The sequence below is a fragment of the Onychomys torridus genome, chromosome 23 (assembly GCF_903995425.1).
Source record: "Onychomys torridus chromosome 23, mOncTor1.1, whole genome shotgun sequence".
NCBI classification, from domain to species: Eukaryota; Metazoa; Chordata; class Mammalia; order Rodentia; family Cricetidae; genus Onychomys; species Onychomys torridus.
In genome coordinates this window covers 3,855,668-3,872,842 of record NC_050465.1, presented here as the reverse complement: position 1 = coordinate 3,872,842, position 17,175 = coordinate 3,855,668, and the positions used below count along the sequence as shown (strand labels likewise).

The window sequence follows — 17,175 nt, the reverse complement described above, 5'->3', positions numbered from 1 at the left end:
GGACAGATTGTAAACACGGGTGCTGACACACTAACACAAGCACACAAATGCAGCTGTTCCGAAGCCAGAGTAAAACCATCCCAGACTGGAATTCAATCCCTCGGCCCTGCAAGAAGACAAAATTCAAAAAACTTACTGGAAAAAAAAAAATTAAATGTCAATCGAAGGAAATGCCCTCATAAAACGGGCACCAAATGACCTACCCCCTCAGGGAACAACACCGACGTCGGTCATGAAACAGCATATACTCAGAAACAGGAGAGGGAGCTGATTAAAACGCTATGATAAAAACCACAGATTCTGTCACATTTATAATAGCGGTCAGCGCCTTTAAACATATATTTGGTTGGAATTTATAAACACTGGCTTTCCTGAGTCCTTCCAGGACAGTTTTTTGGCGCTGTCTCTCTCTCCCTCAGCCCTCCCAAGCTGGGAAGTAGTCAGCTTCTGCAGACTCACAAGGACAAGGACCGCCTCCGCCACCGAGCGGGGACACCCAGGCAACTGGTCCAGACGCCTCTAGAGGGCGCAGGCGTGCACCGTGGGGAAGCAGTGCGCATGTTCCGCCCGCTCGGGCTGCCCTCCCTCCTTCGTTTCCGCCGGAAGCGCTCCCTGGGAGAGGCGGCCGGAAACTCAGGCAGGATCGGTTGCGTAAATACTTTTGAAAGGCCCTATCAGCGCGGCGGGCGGCACATTTGATCTGTGCGTGGGCTTTAACGGTGCTGAGTCCCGGCAGAGAGCGGCCTGCGCCATGGATGCTGAGGGCTTGTCCCATCTCCGGCTGCTGCAGGATCTCAAGAGAAGTCGTAGCCGTTTCCAGACGCTCATGCAGCGGCTCATAGCGAAGGTGGGCTGGGCTGGCCGCGGGAGGAGGAACGGGCGAGGCGGGAGGGGATGCAGCGCTCTGGGGTCTGACCGGCTGGCTCTCCTTCCCCCGCAGTACAACCAGCCGTTTGAGGACGACCCGCTGGTGCAGATGGCCACGCTGACCTACGAGACGCCCCAAGGTGCGGAACCCTCCTCCTCTTGGCAGTGTGCTAAAAGAGTGGGGTCTAGAATTTGCAATGCAGCAATTGTTCCCCTCACTCATAGGAACCTTGCAACGGTCAGTTGCTGATTTCCAAGTCCTTTCTCTAAAGGGAATGCCTGAGACGCACATGCAGCCTGATTTTTTTTTTTTTTTTTAATGCCTGGTGCGGAAGCCCGAGCTAATTGCCTAGCAGTACAGTGTCTCCGTAAAATAAAAAGGATATTGACCACTATGGGTACTGCATGTGGGTGTGTTAACAGTCACCAGAGTGCCTGTCAAGCACCCACGACTGCTCGGCCCTCGTGGACTGTGCTGTGTAACGCAGCCCCATCTGTTTTGGACAGTCCATTTATCTTGAATAACACTCATTTTGTTGGTGAAAACCTGATGTCAGTTACATGAAAAAAAAAAAAACAGTGAAGTGTCTGGAGAGTTTGAGACCATCTTGGCTTCTAATGGCCCTCTCTGGGAACTGGCCAGCACACAGACTCCTAAGGGCTGCTGTTGTTAGTGAATAGCTCTGTGTCCTAGCAGTCTCATAGCTTAGATTCATGCCACGAATCCCTCATCCTGTTACCTATTCTGAGAGAGTTTTTGGCATGGCCTTTCCTAAGCTGCTCCAGACCCCCTCTATGCAATATAGTAATATGAACTTCTGATTAAAGACAGTGGTTGTGGTAGAGGCAGCAGGGACTGGATCATTCGCCTGACGGTTCACCTGTGCCTGCACGTCTGAGTTTTGTAGAGTTCAGTTTCAACCCTACAGTGAAAGCCCTTTTTAGAAGCCATTGTTAAATGCAGATTCCCACAGAGGGGTCCCGCTCAGCCAGAGCAGGAGCAGAACCTTGCTTTGACTCTTGAGCGCATATACTTAAGCATGGCTGTGTTCTGGAAAGACAGTGTTGTACAGTGGTCAGCACCTCCCAGAATTCACATGTCTGCTCTGTTATGTGAGCCGAGAGCCTGGGCTAGCGGTCATCCGAACTTCCTCTTCCTTTTGCATGCCTGTCTCTGCAGTGAGTGTGGCAAGTCTCTGTCCGGTGGGCTTCTTGGAGGGTGTAGGAGTTACATGCAGATGGGTGGTGGGTACTAAATGATGTCTCCTTGGTAAAATCTGGCGCATAGAGGGTGCTGTGTAAATTTTTTTCTGCTTCTGTTATAATACAACCATCTCAAAACCCACTATTCTTTCTAAGTGGGAGATTTAGAAGAACTGAGTATATTGCATTCTGCTAGTCAGTGAGTGACAGGGCTGGTGCACTTGAACTCCAGAGCTCTCTGTATTATACTGCTAGATTGCCCTAGGAAGGAATTGCACTCCCAGGATGAGGTGCAAACATTGCCCTATAAAAATGCTTGCTCTAGGCAGGTGGTAGTGGCCCACACTTTAATTCCAGCACTCAGTTCAAGGCCAGCCCAGTCTACAGAGCAAGTTCCTGAGCAGCCAGCCAGGGCTACGCAGAGAAACCCTGTCTCGAAAAACCAAAAACAAGAAAGCTTGCTCTGTAAATGTATGATGTATGTGCCCCCTCCCCAGTAAATATTCATCTTAAGAGCAGTATGTATTTGGAACATGAGCTGTCTTTGGCCTTTCAGGCTAGTGGTGAAATTGGGTAAGCTGCTGCCTTCTGAGTAGGAGAAATAGTCATTAGTGAAGTTTGTCCAGCACTGTCAAAACCCAGATTGCTTTTTTGTTTGTTTTTCGAGACAGGGTTTCTCTGTGTAGCTTTGACGCCTGTCCTGGAATTCACTCTGTAGCCCAGGCTGGTGTCAAACTCGGAGATCCGCCTGCCTCTGCCGTCCACATGCTGGGATTAAAGGTGTGCGCCTCCACGTCTGGCCCCAGATTGCTTTTAATGTGTGCCTTCGTGCCATTCAGCTTGGCTTTCTGTTGATGTCTTTTGAGCAGAAACTGAACATTTTGGGTTACTTCAATTGTCTTCTTCATTTTTTAAGGCTTGAGAGTTTGGGGAGGAAAGCTGATAAAGGAAAGAAACAGGGAACAAACTCAGGTAAATACCATCAAGTTGACTGCCTTACTGCTTTGCTGTGGTGCGTTGGTGTGACAAAATGCCAGCGTGGGTGAGCCCTGAGACCACCTTGGGGCTTTTGATCTCCTCCTTCTCTGCCTTTCCCCTCTGCTTGAAGAGTCACTGAGACGCATTTCTTCCATTGCCTGGCTCTTGCATGCTACATTTTCTCCATCATAGTCCATAGGGCCCTCACAGCAGATGCTGGACCAGCTTGGGACCTCCAGACTATGTACTAGGCCAGCAAGGAGCGCCTTTGTTGAGTCCTTACAAAAAAGACCAAATCTCGTTTCCTTTGAGAAAAAAACAACACCCCTTTCCTCCTCTGAAACCAGGAAGCAGAAAGATGAGGAAGAGATAGAGTGTAGAATCACGCATCCTTCTGCCTTTCTCTGTCTCTAGAAGGAGGGTCTCCTGGTACCAAGGCTTTACAGCTAGTGACCTGATCCTGGCTTCCTGGATGGCATCAATAGTTTTCTTTCCTGCTGTGAGAGACTGCGTGTGGCCTTCGCTGTGGTAATAAGTGTAAGGCTCTCTGGTCTAATTGAGTCTTGGGCAACCATGGTTCCTGGGGAAACCTGTTGCCCAGAATGCAGCATCAAGATTAGGGTTCACAGCATTGACAGCAGTTCTGAAACTAAGCTTCCTTGGTCAATTGTTAGAGCTAGAGGGGGTCTAGAACCCTTGGGTTAGCTGACTGCTGTGCTGTGTAATCCCTGCTCTCATTTTAGTTCCTATCTAACTGCGCCTCATACCCCTTTCCAAGTCATCAACAAGGGGACCCTTGTCTACCAGCTAGTTTGTAATCTAACTGCCTTTTTGGTCTTTTGAGACAGTCTCACATTGTAGCCCAGACTGGCCTCAGACTCTGGCCTCCTGGAGCGCTAGGATTACAGCCATGTTCCAGAGTTGTCTTTTTTTTTTAAACTGCTGATCGGTTACAAGGCACTTGGCCCCTGCACCTTCCTCTGTTGTGAAGAATCGGTCCGCGTGCTTGTCTGTAAAGACGTACGTTCTCTGGGATGTGCCAGTCATGTGTTGACTATTGTTACTTAGCTCTGTTGTAAGGGAAGCCACCAGAGGGGAGGAAGTGAACCCATGTGATATATTCCATAGCTTGATTTATGAAGCCCGTTGCATGGTCCTCGGAGCACCCTGTCCTGGTCCTTTGTCATTGTCATTGGGGGCCACAGAGCGTACTGTCTTTACATCACACACCCAGCGACACACCTGTCAGCAGGGCTCGTCGTATGCCAGTAGCCAGTAGCAAAAATTAATTATTTAAGGTTTTTGTTTAAAATGTAGGGGGCCCTCTGCCTGGGGTCTAGAATTGCTAGAGCTTTTCCTAGGACTAAGAAAGTGAGCATGCATAGTCTGTAGTTCCAACTGGAGACCCCCACGGTGTTACTGGGCCTTATTATTGGAGATCTCTCCCCAAGACCAAGTGTTTATGCTGGTTCCAAGATTGCCCTGCTGAGGATTGGGAGGCAGGAAGTTAGGATGGACTGACCCCCCGCCCCCCCCAATTGCCCTGCACTGGTTTGTTCCAGGCTCTCTTTGTAGGTACCAAACAAGCATTACCGGTGCTGAGGACTGGCTGCTTCCCTGAGTGTCAGAAGTTCTGCCCTTCAGTCACTGGAAGCCATAAAAATCTAAGCTGAAAACTCTGAGGTCTTGGCTTGCAGTTAAGTCCTTGGAGGTAGAAGTCACTTAGTTTGGTTTTGATTTTGGCCACCTCAGGTTCCCTAGGCCTATAGAGCTAGCTAGGCACCTGAAAGAACATCACTCACCATGCTGGCTTCTAAAGTCCTGTAAGCAGCCTTCTGTGTTGAGTACTGGCACTTTACTAATAAGCATGTGGTGCCTTCTTAGTGGAGCCTGCTGAGCACAGGTCTTAGAAAGCAGAGGTGGCCTCCTGGGGGCGTGACCATTTGACAGTGCTCAGTGGCTCCACCCAGCAAGAACCACAGCAGCCCCATGGCGGTAGACACTACAGTAATGTAGATCCCAGCTTGACCCCTGGGTTCCTGAGCACTGCTGCATTCTCTCCTTGACTGCTGGAATTCCCCACTGTTTCTGGGAGTCTTGAGGCCCCGCTTTAAGCACATACCGGAAGATAATTGCAAAGCTTCCTGTTCCCTGGTGTGTCCCGCTAGGATTGTGAATGTATTGATATACAGTGGCTAGAAATGTGTTGTTACTTAATCAAGCTTGTATTTCTTGATTTTTATACCCCAAGGACCCTTCCAGGAAGATGATTGCCAGATTACATAGGCAGAGTCCAGATGGCAGTGAGCATTTACAGCCCTGCACACAAGTCCTGGGAGCCGGTAAGTGTCGCTTTGTTAGAAAGGCTGGGACGAGGCCAGCTGTCTCCCTTACAGCAGTTCACAGATGAGGTTTTGGCTGTTGATGTTCTGGGTAGATTTCTTGTCCTCCTAGGTCCTTGGAAGATGGGAAGCCATCTCCTGCCCACTAGTGTCAGCATTTAGTAGTAGGTCTCAGGATTTGCCCTTAATGATGTTGTTGTGAGCACTGGCTTCTATAGAAAGGACCCCTACCCATTCCTTACCTCTGCAGCCAGTATCTGCAGCCTCACCTCTGTAGCCAGTCTTTCCTGACTCGGCTTCCTTCCCTTCCACAAGGCTCCCAGGCTGTGCTTGTCCTGTGTCCCCAGCTCCCTCCAGTCAATCCCCTTGCAGCCAAATTACAGAAAGATGTTCCCACTGGCCACCTTGAGTTTCCCGTTGCCCAGATATTCCTCACCTAGTTCCTTCTGGATTATTCTGGTTCACTCTAGAACCTTAGTCTGGAGCCCAGTGTGGTGCACTTTAATCCAAGCACTTGTAAGGCAAAGGCAAATGGAATTCTTGTGAGTTTGCAGCTGGCTAGATCTACAAAGGGAGTTCCAGGCCAGCCAAGGCTACATAGTGAGGAGGCAGGGGAGGGGGTGGCAGACTTTTTTCCAAGTGAAAGCAGGGAAAAGGTAGTGATGCTGCTTGCTGGGGTTCCTAATCCAGATCTTAACTCCACGGACACTTAGTTCTGTGGCTTCCCCCACTACTTGAAGCTACTCAAAATGGTTCCTTGGGTATTGGGGCCATGAGCACCCTATGTACGTTTCAGTGAATTGTAAGTGAAAGCTCTGTCCCTCAGCCTGACTAGCCACATTTCACTGTCCAGTGGCCTAGCCCCTGACTGTTGGGCAGCAGATGGAGGCTCCCATTGTCCCTGGAGTTCCGTCTGCTGGGCGAGTGTCAGAGTGTTTCAGATCGAAGGTAACTGAATTGGAGAATCTGCTGCTCCCATTACCAAGTTGGTCTTCTTGTACAGGGGCTCTGGACTACTAGCAATCAGTGGCACAAGAGGAACATTCTTTTTCTTAAGATTTATTTTGTTTAAATTATGTGTATGAGGCATCAGCTAGGCTTACATGTAGTTGTCTGCTGACCAATATGAGTGCTGTGAACTGAACTCGCATCCTCTGGAAGAGCAGTGAGCATTCTTTTTGCTTTTTGCGGTTTTTTGTTTGTTTATTTGATTGGTTTGGTTTTGTTTTTCGAGACAGAGTTCCTTTGTGTAGCTTTGATTGTTCTGGAGCTTGCTCTGTAGACCAGGCTGGCTTTGAACTCACAGAGATCTACCAGCCCCTGCCTCCCGAGTGCTGGGATTAAAGGCTCTTGCCACATTCTTCTTAATCCTTAAGCCATCTCCCCCACCCCAGGGAAACCTTCTTAAGCCAACAGGAATCTTTACTGTAGACGTGTCTGAGGTGATACTTGAGATGTGGGGTACATGCCTGTAAGATGCTTCATGTGCTAAAATCTTCCCTACCTCTAGATTCAGAAAGCAGCAGTGCAGGTACAAGTGTAGAAGAAGAGGATCTGGCTTGCACCTTGACGGTAAGAGAAGCATCTAGTGACAGCGGGGCCTCGGGTACAGCTGCAGCTCCCAGAGCACATCCCTCATTTCTAGCTGTCCCCCAAGGCTCTGGTGCCACCTTCTTCAGATCCAGAGACCCAGGCTCTTCCTTCTCCGGGGCCTGTGCTTTGCTGACTTGCACTGTTGGCTGAGCAGACTTAACTCAGGAAGGTGTTTGCTACATGCCATTATCCTTAACGGACCACTAGATGTTGCGAGTGTGGTTGCCAGCCAGCCTTGCCCTCAGGCAGTAACATGAGGAAGTGTTTCCAGGTTATTGTTTAAAAATCTGTATGGTCAGCTGGGTGATGGTGGCACACGCCTTTCATCCTAGCACTTGAGAGGCAGAGACAGGCAGTTATCTGAGTTCGAGGCCAGTCTGGTCTACAAAGTGAGTTCCAGGGCAGCTAGCTAGGGCTGTTACACAGAGAAACCCTGTCTTAAATAGTTAGATGATAGGTGAGTGGGTGGATAGATAGACAGACAGATAAATAGATTGATAGATGGTCACAAGGTTACTAACCTAAGAACTGAGTGCTTTTGTGTCTTGTTTCCTGTAACACGAATTTCTAATAAGTCTTTTTATTAAAAACCCAGTCTACAGAGCGAGATCCAGGACAGGCACCAAAACTACACATAGAAATCCTGTCTTGAAAATCCAAAAAAAAAAACCCTGGAGCCAGATATTAGGGTAAATGCTGAAAGGTCAGAGAGACAAAGGAACAAGCCACAGCCACCTCTCACCTCTGGGACTCCTCAGCCTTATATGCCTTTCTCTACCCTCCTCCTTATCACTTCCTTCCTAGTGCTGGGACTAAAGGAGTGTGTGCTTCCCAAAAAAGGCATGAGATCTCAAGTGATGGGATTAAAGTCCTGTGACTCCCAAGTACTGGGATTAAAGGCATGTGCCACCACTGCCTGGCTCTGTTTCATTCTTAGACTGAGTCAATCTCTTGTAGTCCAGGGTGGCTTTGAACTCGCAGAGATCCAGACGGATCTCTGCCTCCCGAGTGCTAAGATTTAGGGTGTGTGCCACCACTGTTTGGCCCCTATGTTTCGTCTAATGGCTTGTTCTTTTCTCTGATCTTCAGGCAAATTTTATTAGGGTACGTGATATATCATCACAGTTTCCCTTGGTGTCCCAGGGTGGGAGTGACCTGCCTCCTTGTACCCTCTGAGTCTCATCTCCCTGGTTGGTTGGTGGAACTGACAGCTCTCACAGAGCTTAATTATTAGAGCACTTTCCGGGCCTTGTGGCACTGGGTGTCAGAAAGGGCGGGGGAGGTGAATCCTTCCAATGTCTGGAGAGCGAGCGGGAGAGCCAGGGCTCTTTTCTGTAATCAGATTGTCTCCAACCTCCCCACTTTCTTTCTCGTAACACCATTATCGACATCTTCAGACCTGTGTGCTTTTTGTCATTTTATTCTCTCTGATTCCTGATAAATTCCCTGTAGTCACACACTGGGTCAGGAAGTTCTAAGAGGCCATACCACTTTGTACCAGTGAATGTGGAAGCGTACCTTTGAATAACTTCCTTTAAATATTCAAGCCTTCATGAGCTTTCAGATTGTTCCCGAATTCACGAGGCTGGAGGTATCTGGCATTCTGACTGAGTGTTCTGACTTCTCTTTCTGATCAGCCTACAGTGACTGGAAGCCCTTGGAAAAATGATTTAAGAAGGAAGTACTTGGGCCAAGTAGATATCCTGCTTCAAGATGCAGAGTACTTTAAGGTAACCTGTGTTTGCTGGTAAGACTTGGCCATACATTAAAGGCAGGTTGGGGTGCAGTGGTCAGGATTCCATGTACTGTCCTCGGAGCCTGTGAAGGGAGTCCACACTTGTCACATGCTGTGAGACTTTTTCTCTTCTTCAGTGAACACCTCAGGGGCCTAGGCAGCATCGGGGTAACTCAGGGAGCCATGTGGGTGGGGGTATGACTTGTCCACTGCCCTGGGGATGGCTCTGCTCCAGACAGGCCACAGACTCCAAGAGCAGCTCCAGCGGCGTAGTTGAGGAAACAGCAACCACCCCCTTCCCTGGTAAGGTCTCGTTCCGTTCCCAGCCTGCTGTACTTGGTCTGAGGAAGTGAGGAGGGGGCAGAGGGAAGGCTGCAGGCCTTTGTCCTAGCACAGGAGCCCTGTACTTGACTGCATTGCTTTCTCAGCCCAGGACCACCTACCACGGGATGGTGCCACCCATAGTGGGCTGGGCCCTCCTTCGTCAGTGAGTAATCAAGACAGTCCCTCACAGACATGCCCACAAACTACCGGATAAAGACTGTTACTCGGGTGATTCTAGGCTGTGTCAGGTTGATAGCTAATGCTAACTAGGAAAGCTGGTGTTTGGAGATGTCACCTCTGGCTTCCCAAGTTCTGTCAGCATCTTTCATAAAACAAAGAATGTCCTAATGCCCTGATGCCAGATGCCTAAGGAGTGATGTTAATTAACAAGCACTGCCTCCCCTGCCTGACAGCTGCAAGTTCCCCTGGAGTCACTATTTCTTTCTGTGCTGGTGGCCAGGGAAGCCTGTTTGAGGACCCCTCAGTCACTGGCCTAGGAAGGCCTGTCACCAGCAGAGCAGGCGCCATCCTGGATGTTGTGTGACCGGAGGAAAGGGTTAGAATTAGTCCTGAGTTTCTCTGACCTCTGCCCACCATATTCATGGCCTCTGGAAATTCTGACTAACCCAAGTTGTCTTAGTTAGGGTTTCTATTGCTGTGAAGAGACACCATGACCACGGCCACTCTTAGAAAGGAAAACATTTAATTGAGGTAGCAGCTTAGAGTTTCAGAAGTTTGGTCCATTGTCATCATAATGAGGATCATGGTGGCATGCAGGTGGGCATGGTGCTGGAGAAAGGGCTGCTACATGTGGATATACAGGCAACAGGAAGTAGTGTCTCACTGGGCATGGCTTGAGGATGCATGAACCCTCAAAGCCCTAGTAATGTCACTTCTTTTGGGGGCCATTTTCTTTTCAAACCACCACCCAAGTGTAGTGGTAGACAAGAGCCACTGATGGCTGGGCAGGAAATAGCTGCCCGAAAGGTGGCTGTGCCACTGTGGACAGAGTTCTCAGAGGTTTTGGGCCACCCTCCCTGCTGAAGACTGACCACCAGCTACTGTCATGTTACAATGCACGCTCAGGGTTTTTTGTTTGTTTGTTTTTTGTTTTGTTTTTTCGAGACAGGGTTTCTCTGTGTAGTTTTGGTGCCTGTCCTGGAACTCACGCTGTAGACCAGGCTGGCCTCAAACTCAGAGATTTGCCTGTCTCTGCTTCCTGAGTGCTGGGATTAAAGACGTGCACCACCACCATCTGGCTGTTTGCTTGTTTTGACATCATCCAAGGACAGTGTATTTTTAGGGAGAACCCAGTGGCATAAACCCAAGGTCTTAACATCTAAAACTCTGATGATCATTGGCTCTCATTTCAGAACGCAGAGAAGAGAGACACAAAAGACACACTCATGACTTGGGTGCCTTCCTCACCTGTCACACCAGCCCCCAGTGAGTATGAGGGAGTAATTTTACTGGGAGTCTTGGGGGTGTTCAGTGTGGGTGTGTGTCTCAGCATCATAAACGGTTAGTGACGTATGCATGTCCTAGAACAATATAAACTACTTCAGTGTAGCCTCACTGTAGCCCAGGCTGTCCTGGACATTTGCTTTTCCCTCTGTGGTCATGATACCAGTTGCTATATAGATCTTTGCCCTTGAGTTGAACACTTTGAGTCTAGCAGCACAGGAGTGGCCAGTGGCCAGCCATCTTGTGTGTCACTGTTCCTTCACTGACCCTTCCTGGCACACGTGTAGGAATACAAGCAGTATATATTTTTTTTGGCTCACATTTATTGCACCCCTAAATGCTTCACATGTGCTTTCCAAGAGCCAGGTGACTCTCCATGACTGTAGAGAGTTTAGAATGTGCTGGAAACTTCTCTTTGGCTGATATAATTTTACCAGTTGAGCCACAGTGTCCTTTGTGGCCATTTTTGTCCTTTGCACGGTAGACCCACTCAGGTAGCACCCACTGCATTAGCAGCTTCTTGAGTGGCCATCTTGGTTGTTTTCCATGAGGTCACCTGTCTTGAGTGCTCCATCTGGGCGTTTCCTGTTTCGGTAGGTTTGATTTTACTTTTTGAAATCCATGAAATAGTCGTGTAAATAGGAACTCAAAGCTGCACCATGCACAGGAACATGTCTTCTCAGCCATCCTTACAGAGGTCAGGAGTTTGGGGTTACTGACTGGCTTTTGTTCCGAGCGAGTGTGTGTGCTGCCACAGACCACAGAGGCCAGAAAGGGGTATCAGATTCCCCCAGAGCTGGAGTTATAGGCATTTGTCCGTTGCCCACTGTGGGTGCTGGGAACCGAACCCTGATCCTCTGGAAGAGCAGCAAGTGCTCTTAATCACTAAGTCATCTCTCCAGTCTCCTTTGTTGGCTTTTTTTATTGAATGTTTGTGTTTGTAGAATTTCCCTTTGTAATTATTTGTAAAGTTTTTTATCCATGTGTATTGTTTTGAATTTTTAGCTGACAGCGATCTAAACAGTGTGAGGGGAGAAGACTCCTTTTGCAAAGCAGGGGTGGAAAGTCGAAATCTAATTTTAGTTGCTAAAATAAAGTCTCCCAAGAAGAGTCTGTCCTTCACATTTCTGGGGTTTTATTTTGTCTGTGCCGTTTTAAACCATCATGATTGTGATTCCCTTTTGAGCTCCCTGGCCCTCTCTAAGTATGGATGAGCGGAGCCCTGGTTTAGCCTGACTTCATCTGGTTTTCTCCTAGGATGCCAGGATAGTACCTCTGCAGAGAGCTTTGGCATCCCTGAAGTGTCAGCTTCGTCCTCCAGAGACTCGGCTCCCTCATACCCTTGCCCAGCTGACATGGCCATTATACCTAGAAATGACAGCTCTTTACTAGGGACCAGCAGCAACGGCTTAAGCACCCAGTCCCTTGAGGATGACATTTGCAATGTGACAGTCAGCGATTTATATGAAGGCATGATGCATTCAATGAGTAGGCTGCTGAGCTTAAAGCCATCATGCATAATCTCCACCAAGACCTACATCAGCTGTAACTGGAACCTCAAGAGGAGGCTCCCACGTAAGAGTGGGGTGCACATGAATAGGACATTCTGTCACAGGAGCAAGCCCTTCCGGAGGAGCTCCAAGAAGGGGCCCTGCTCAGAGCCAGGGAAAGAGACCAGAATATTAAGAGACTGCAAGAATGTATTGCACATTGCTCCCCACAAGACAAACTTAAAACTGGAAAGGGATTCTCTTGAAGGAAGCAAACTCCAAGTCCATAAATTCAGTCCAGCTTGGAAGGAGCTTCAGGTGACACCTCAGAAGTATTTAGACTTAAACAAGATGTACTATCTTGAACGAGAAAACAGAGTGAAGGCATTGCATTGGCTAATTTCACCTGTTAAAGTACTTCCCAGGCCAAGGATGCCTCCGAGTCAAGCAGAGAAGTGCTATAGGGAAATTGGAGTGAAGTTTGACAAACTTCATCAGGAATGTTGCCTGTCTCCTGGGAAACAACTTCGCCTGGCTGGCCCCACAGAGTCCTGGGCTGTAGGTGTGTACAGAGGTGGTTCTAGAAGCCCAGGCAGTCCTCAGGGCATAAAAACCCACAGGCTGAGTTTACCTTTCAACAGAGGAAAGGCAAAGAGATCAAGTGAGGCTTTTGAAGACCTGAGTGAAATGTCTGTCAAAGCCAGTAGATGTCTCCCAAGGAGTGATCCCACTCCATCACTGTCAGAAGACAGCGCCTCACAAAGCCCAGGCCAATCTCAACAGATGTCTAGCCTTTTTCTTCAAGGACATAATTCTGGACCAATCAGAAAGGCAGTATCACCCAGTATAGCAATTTCAGCACCATGGATAGGCCCTCGGGGTTGTGGGAGGAATCGCTATGATGAGATTAAAAAAGAATTCGACAGGCTTTATCAGAAGTATTGCCTGATGTCACCTCAGCGGGTGAAGGTGACCTCTCACGTTCCAGTACCTCCAGTGAAAGCTGTTCCTAGTCAGACAGAAGACTTGAGAAAATTAAATCCAGACTCTCGATTCCAGAGTTCCCCCAAATTGTTAACATCTCCTGGCTGGAACATAAGCCCACAGGACTCAATTCCAGTTGAGGCACACATGTCTGCATGGACTACTAGCACTATTGTGAGAGACCCTCAGTTCCCAACAAAGAGGCGCAAGTTGTCATACCCTGCCATGTGTGCACACCAGGCTGAGTCTCAGGATTCCTCAGAAACCCAAAGCCATGCTCTGGGCAGAAAAGCAGGCCGACCCCAAGTGTCCTGACTGCGTTTCTCTCTGGTGGGTTTATGTGCATCAAATAGCTGCTGAGGGACAAGACACTATGGCAGACACTTCTGTTTCTCTTGTTGGAGAGGGGACTCAGGGTGTCACACTTGCTAAGCAGTCTACCACTGCAGCCCCCTGTAGCCACCCAGTCTCTGTCCTGCCACCCGCCCCGCCCTGCATCACACCATCACCTCTGTCCTTTCATGTGGAATGTTAGTCATGCCTTGGGCTTCCCTGGCTACCCAGCCAAGCTCAGCCATTATTGCTTCTCCAGATCATATTCAGGATTCTTAATGGTATTCTTAGTCTTAATTTTAGTTATTTGCCTTGTCTCTACTCCCCTCTCCCCCACATCTTCACCGTCCGTCCATACTTCTGCCTCGGCACCCACCCCTGCTTCAAGAGGACATAGTGTAAACATGGGTAAGTCCATGGATTAGGCCTTAACACAAAACCCTTGGCTTGATCTTTGGAGCTCTGGATTTTTTTCTTTTTGGAGGAATTTTTGTTTCATTTGGTTTTTGAGACAGGTTCTTACATAGTAAGGACTGACCTTGGCCTCACTGTATATTCCTGATGGCCTTGAGTTCCTGATCCTCCTGCCTCTGCTTCCCAAATGCCGAGAGTTTTTTTGTTTTCTAATTTATTTCCAATAAATAGGGTAAAGTACTCTGTCTTCCTGGTTGAAATTCCAGGAAGGGACCTGTCTAGGATCAGGCCACAGATGACACCAAAAGGAGCAGAGCTAGACCTGCAGAGCAACCCCAACCCTAGGTGTCGTGCCAGCTGGGTCTCTGGCTGCCTGCTGTGGCAGTGGTCCCTAGCAGGGTGCACCCACCAACAGTATCCTTGTTTTTGGTCTAGAGCTGTTTGCCTGACTGCCTCGACCTCTTGAGCCCTTTCCTAGACCAGACTGCCACCTTAGTGTCTTAGTGGCCTGCTCCGGACACTCGAGTGACTGGGAGAGTGTCTTCATAGTCAGGTCGCCTCAGTGTAACCTGAGATCCTCTGATGGGAAGGAAGAAGGTCTCTACAATGGAAGCCCATAACCTCCATCTTCATCCAGCCCCTGTGTCCTCAGCCTTTTGCTCATGTCCCTAGCTGTCCCAGGAACACAGCCGTGTCCCCTGCCCTCCCACCTGGACCTTCTTCCTCCTCTTGATCCTATAAAATCCTGCCACTTTGTTTTTAAACTCTGTTCTTGTTTTTCCAAGACCAGGTCTTGCTATGTAGCCCAAGCTAATCTTGACCTTGTGGCTCTCCTGCCCCAACCTTCCTAAGTAGGGATATATATGCACAGGTGCTCCTGCCTTTGACATCCTTCTGTTTGCTTTCTACTTCAGTTATAGGTCACTTGGAGAGGGGATCAGATCCCCACATTCATTGACACCATGAAGGCCATTACCAGCTAGTACCTTGTTTGTGTGAAGCCAGTGAGCTTTTGTATGCCTTACTCTATCCACACAAGAACCCTTTGGTGAGATGGGCAGGTTCTGTCTTAGGGTAAGAAGATAGGCTGTGTCTGCTAACTCCTAAATTCACTCAAGTTGGGCCAAGACTTAAGCCCAGGGACTTACCACTGGGCACATGGCCTGCTGGGATAGCAGCGACCTTTGCCATTAATGCAATTGCTGAAGTGTGCCTTGAGTTCTTTAACATGATGGAGTTTCCTGTCGTGGTCATAAACATATGAGTGCAGTAGAGTAGATGTTAGGCATTCAGATGTTAGGCATTCAGCAGCTGGCTTGAGCACTATTGGGATTGTACAAAGAACTGTCTTTGATCATTCAGGATGGAAAATTACTTTTAGGAAAACCCAAAGTTTAAAAATGTTGCCTTGCCCCTAGTTGTGCTTTTAGATGGGGTCTCTGTCACTGTGTCACCCAGGCTGGCCGCAAATGCACCTCAAGCATGCAGCACCACAACACTTGTACCTTTGCTTTGCTTGTGTGCTGCCCTGCTTGAGGTATGTCCTTAACGTAGCTCTGTGGGGGAGCCGGTGTCATGGCAAGTGCCTGGTGTGATTCTGCAAATAAAATTAACGTTTTCAGTGTCAATCAATCCTGTGGGCCTGTTTGTCTCAAGTTTTCCTTTTCCCATTTAGACATGACATCTAGAGCATTTGCCACATTTTTTGTTTGAAGCATGACTTTCTTATGAAACCTACATTTGAGCCCCAGACACAGTGATCCTTGAAATAAATAGGACTGTTGGGTCTTTAAAAGATAAAGTCATCTAAAACCGTCTGAGAGTCACTCACAAGAAGTAACTCCAAGATTCTTTTAGAAGGGACTTGAAATAATTGTGAATCATTTCCAGATGCTCTTCCAGCCATGCAGCATCTGTGAGGCCTCTGTTTCTACTGAGGTGGTTTCCAGTTGCTGGTAGCTGTTTTTATTGAGCAATTTCAAGTATTCCTGTATGGTGACAAAACCCACATGCCAACTCTCTAGTTGGCACACTGCTGCCTTGTGAATGTTTTTTCAGTGTGAAACTGAAGGCCACACTTCTCTCCTATCCTTCCCTCAGCAGGTGGCCCGCTGTTGGCCTTTCCCCCTGTCTCACACCAGGACCACATTCACAATGCCTGAGGCAGCTCTGGCTGCTCTCAAAGTTTACCATGGACCCGGCACTTCAAGCAGCCAAGTTGCTGGTAGTGAGTTGGTGTAAGGCTAGAAGGCTGAGATGGAAGTGCAGGCAGATACCTCCTGGAGGTGGAGAGAGACCTCTGGTGTCTTTTCCTGTGAGGACAGTTCCTGCTGAGTGTTCTGACTCACCCCAAATCCTAACATCAGAAAAGCTAAAGCAAGAGGATTGCTGAGTTCAAGCCTAGCTTGGGCTACAGAGTAAGGGTCTGTCTCTTTAAAAAAAAGTCCATTTCTATTGGGGGGGGGGGGCATGTAACCTTCCTGGCCTACACCCCCCCACCTCCGGAGATTGTTAGGGCTTCATCTAGACTTGAAGGACTTCAATGAGAGCACAGAGTCTTATACCTTTTGGGAGGCTCCTGATGCCCTCAGAACATTTTAGCAGTTCTTGCAGGCTTAGACCCTCCCACAGCAGGCATGGTCTTGGCACCTCTAGGCCTTTCTTTGGGCCTGATGTTTCCCTAGAACTTGTGGGTCTGGTATCACCTAGTGGGGGAAGCTGGCTGGGCTGGGCTGGACAAGGATGGAAGTCAGTGTAGAGTATAAGATCTGCTGATGAACTGATAACTTTTCTGGTTTTAACTCACATAAATAATTTAATACTGTATATTCTGCAGTTTTGTTTCAAGGGGGTTCACATTTGGCAGGAACTTGCATATGTGGGTGCTGTGGTTTTAGTGTCCCCAAAGGTTCATGTGTGCTGTGGGCTGCAGAAATATGAATAGGAAAAAATTCAGCTGACTATGACAAACCTATACCTGGAAGAAGCCAAGGCTTAAGGAGTCTTGGTGATATTTGGCTCTTGAATATTAGCTGTTTCCTGCAACAAATTTCTCATGTGCTAGTGTAGCTTTTCCATTCCTAGAACAGTGTGTTTGATCATTCATGGTGCACAACTTCTCCTGTACAATTAAAGTATTTGGATAACATCTCCCACCTGTGCTAACAGTAGTCACACAGCCAGATCCCTAACTTCAGGCCTTCTGTAATTATCATCATTAGCAACATCCGGCCAGGACCTTCTCTAGAGGAAAGTATCTTATCTGAGATACTTCCCAGACTTTCTAAGAACAGACCACAGATAGCATCCAGACTATCCATTGGAGAAGGCCTGGTGGATGTGCTGATTAAGCTTAACCTTCTTCCTTAAGTGCTATCTTAGGTCCAGATCTCCTTTAACAACCCAGAACTAAAGGCCTTTTGCACGCCAGGTACATCTAGCGTGACTC

At 48.3% G+C, this 17,175-nt stretch overlaps 1 protein-coding gene across 1 annotated transcript; it reads left to right on the top strand.

Annotated features, from left to right (window-relative positions):
- Positions 1-665: 665 nt before the first annotated feature.
- Positions 666-13,916, top strand: LOC118573196 (Holliday junction recognition protein). Its single transcript, XM_036173380.1, has 8 exons — positions 666-847; positions 941-1,007; positions 2,987-3,042; positions 5,300-5,390; positions 6,901-6,962; positions 8,621-8,713; positions 10,416-10,488; positions 11,764-13,916. The coding sequence occupies exons 1-8, from the start codon at positions 752-754 to the stop codon at positions 13,293-13,295; spliced, it is 2,070 nt and encodes a 689-aa protein (XP_036029273.1). The 5' UTR covers positions 666-751; the 3' UTR covers positions 13,296-13,916.
- The last annotated feature ends 3,259 nt before the right edge of the window (positions 13,917-17,175 follow it).

What these genes read in the sequence shown, in the direction of transcription:
- LOC118573196 (XM_036173380.1), top strand. Translation starts at nt 752, where the DNA reads ATGGATGCTGAGGGCTTGTCCCATCTCCGGCTGCTGCAGGATCTCAAG. An exon ending in ATCTGGCTTGCACCTTGACG is followed by an intron (nt 6,963 to 8,620) that starts GTAAGAGAAGCA and finishes CTTTCTGATCAG; the next exon opens with CCTACAGTGACTGGAAGCCC. An exon ending in ACCTGTCACACCAGCCCCCA is followed by an intron (nt 10,489 to 11,763) that starts GTGAGTATGAGG and finishes GTTTTCTCCTAG; the next exon opens with GATGCCAGGATAGTACCTCT.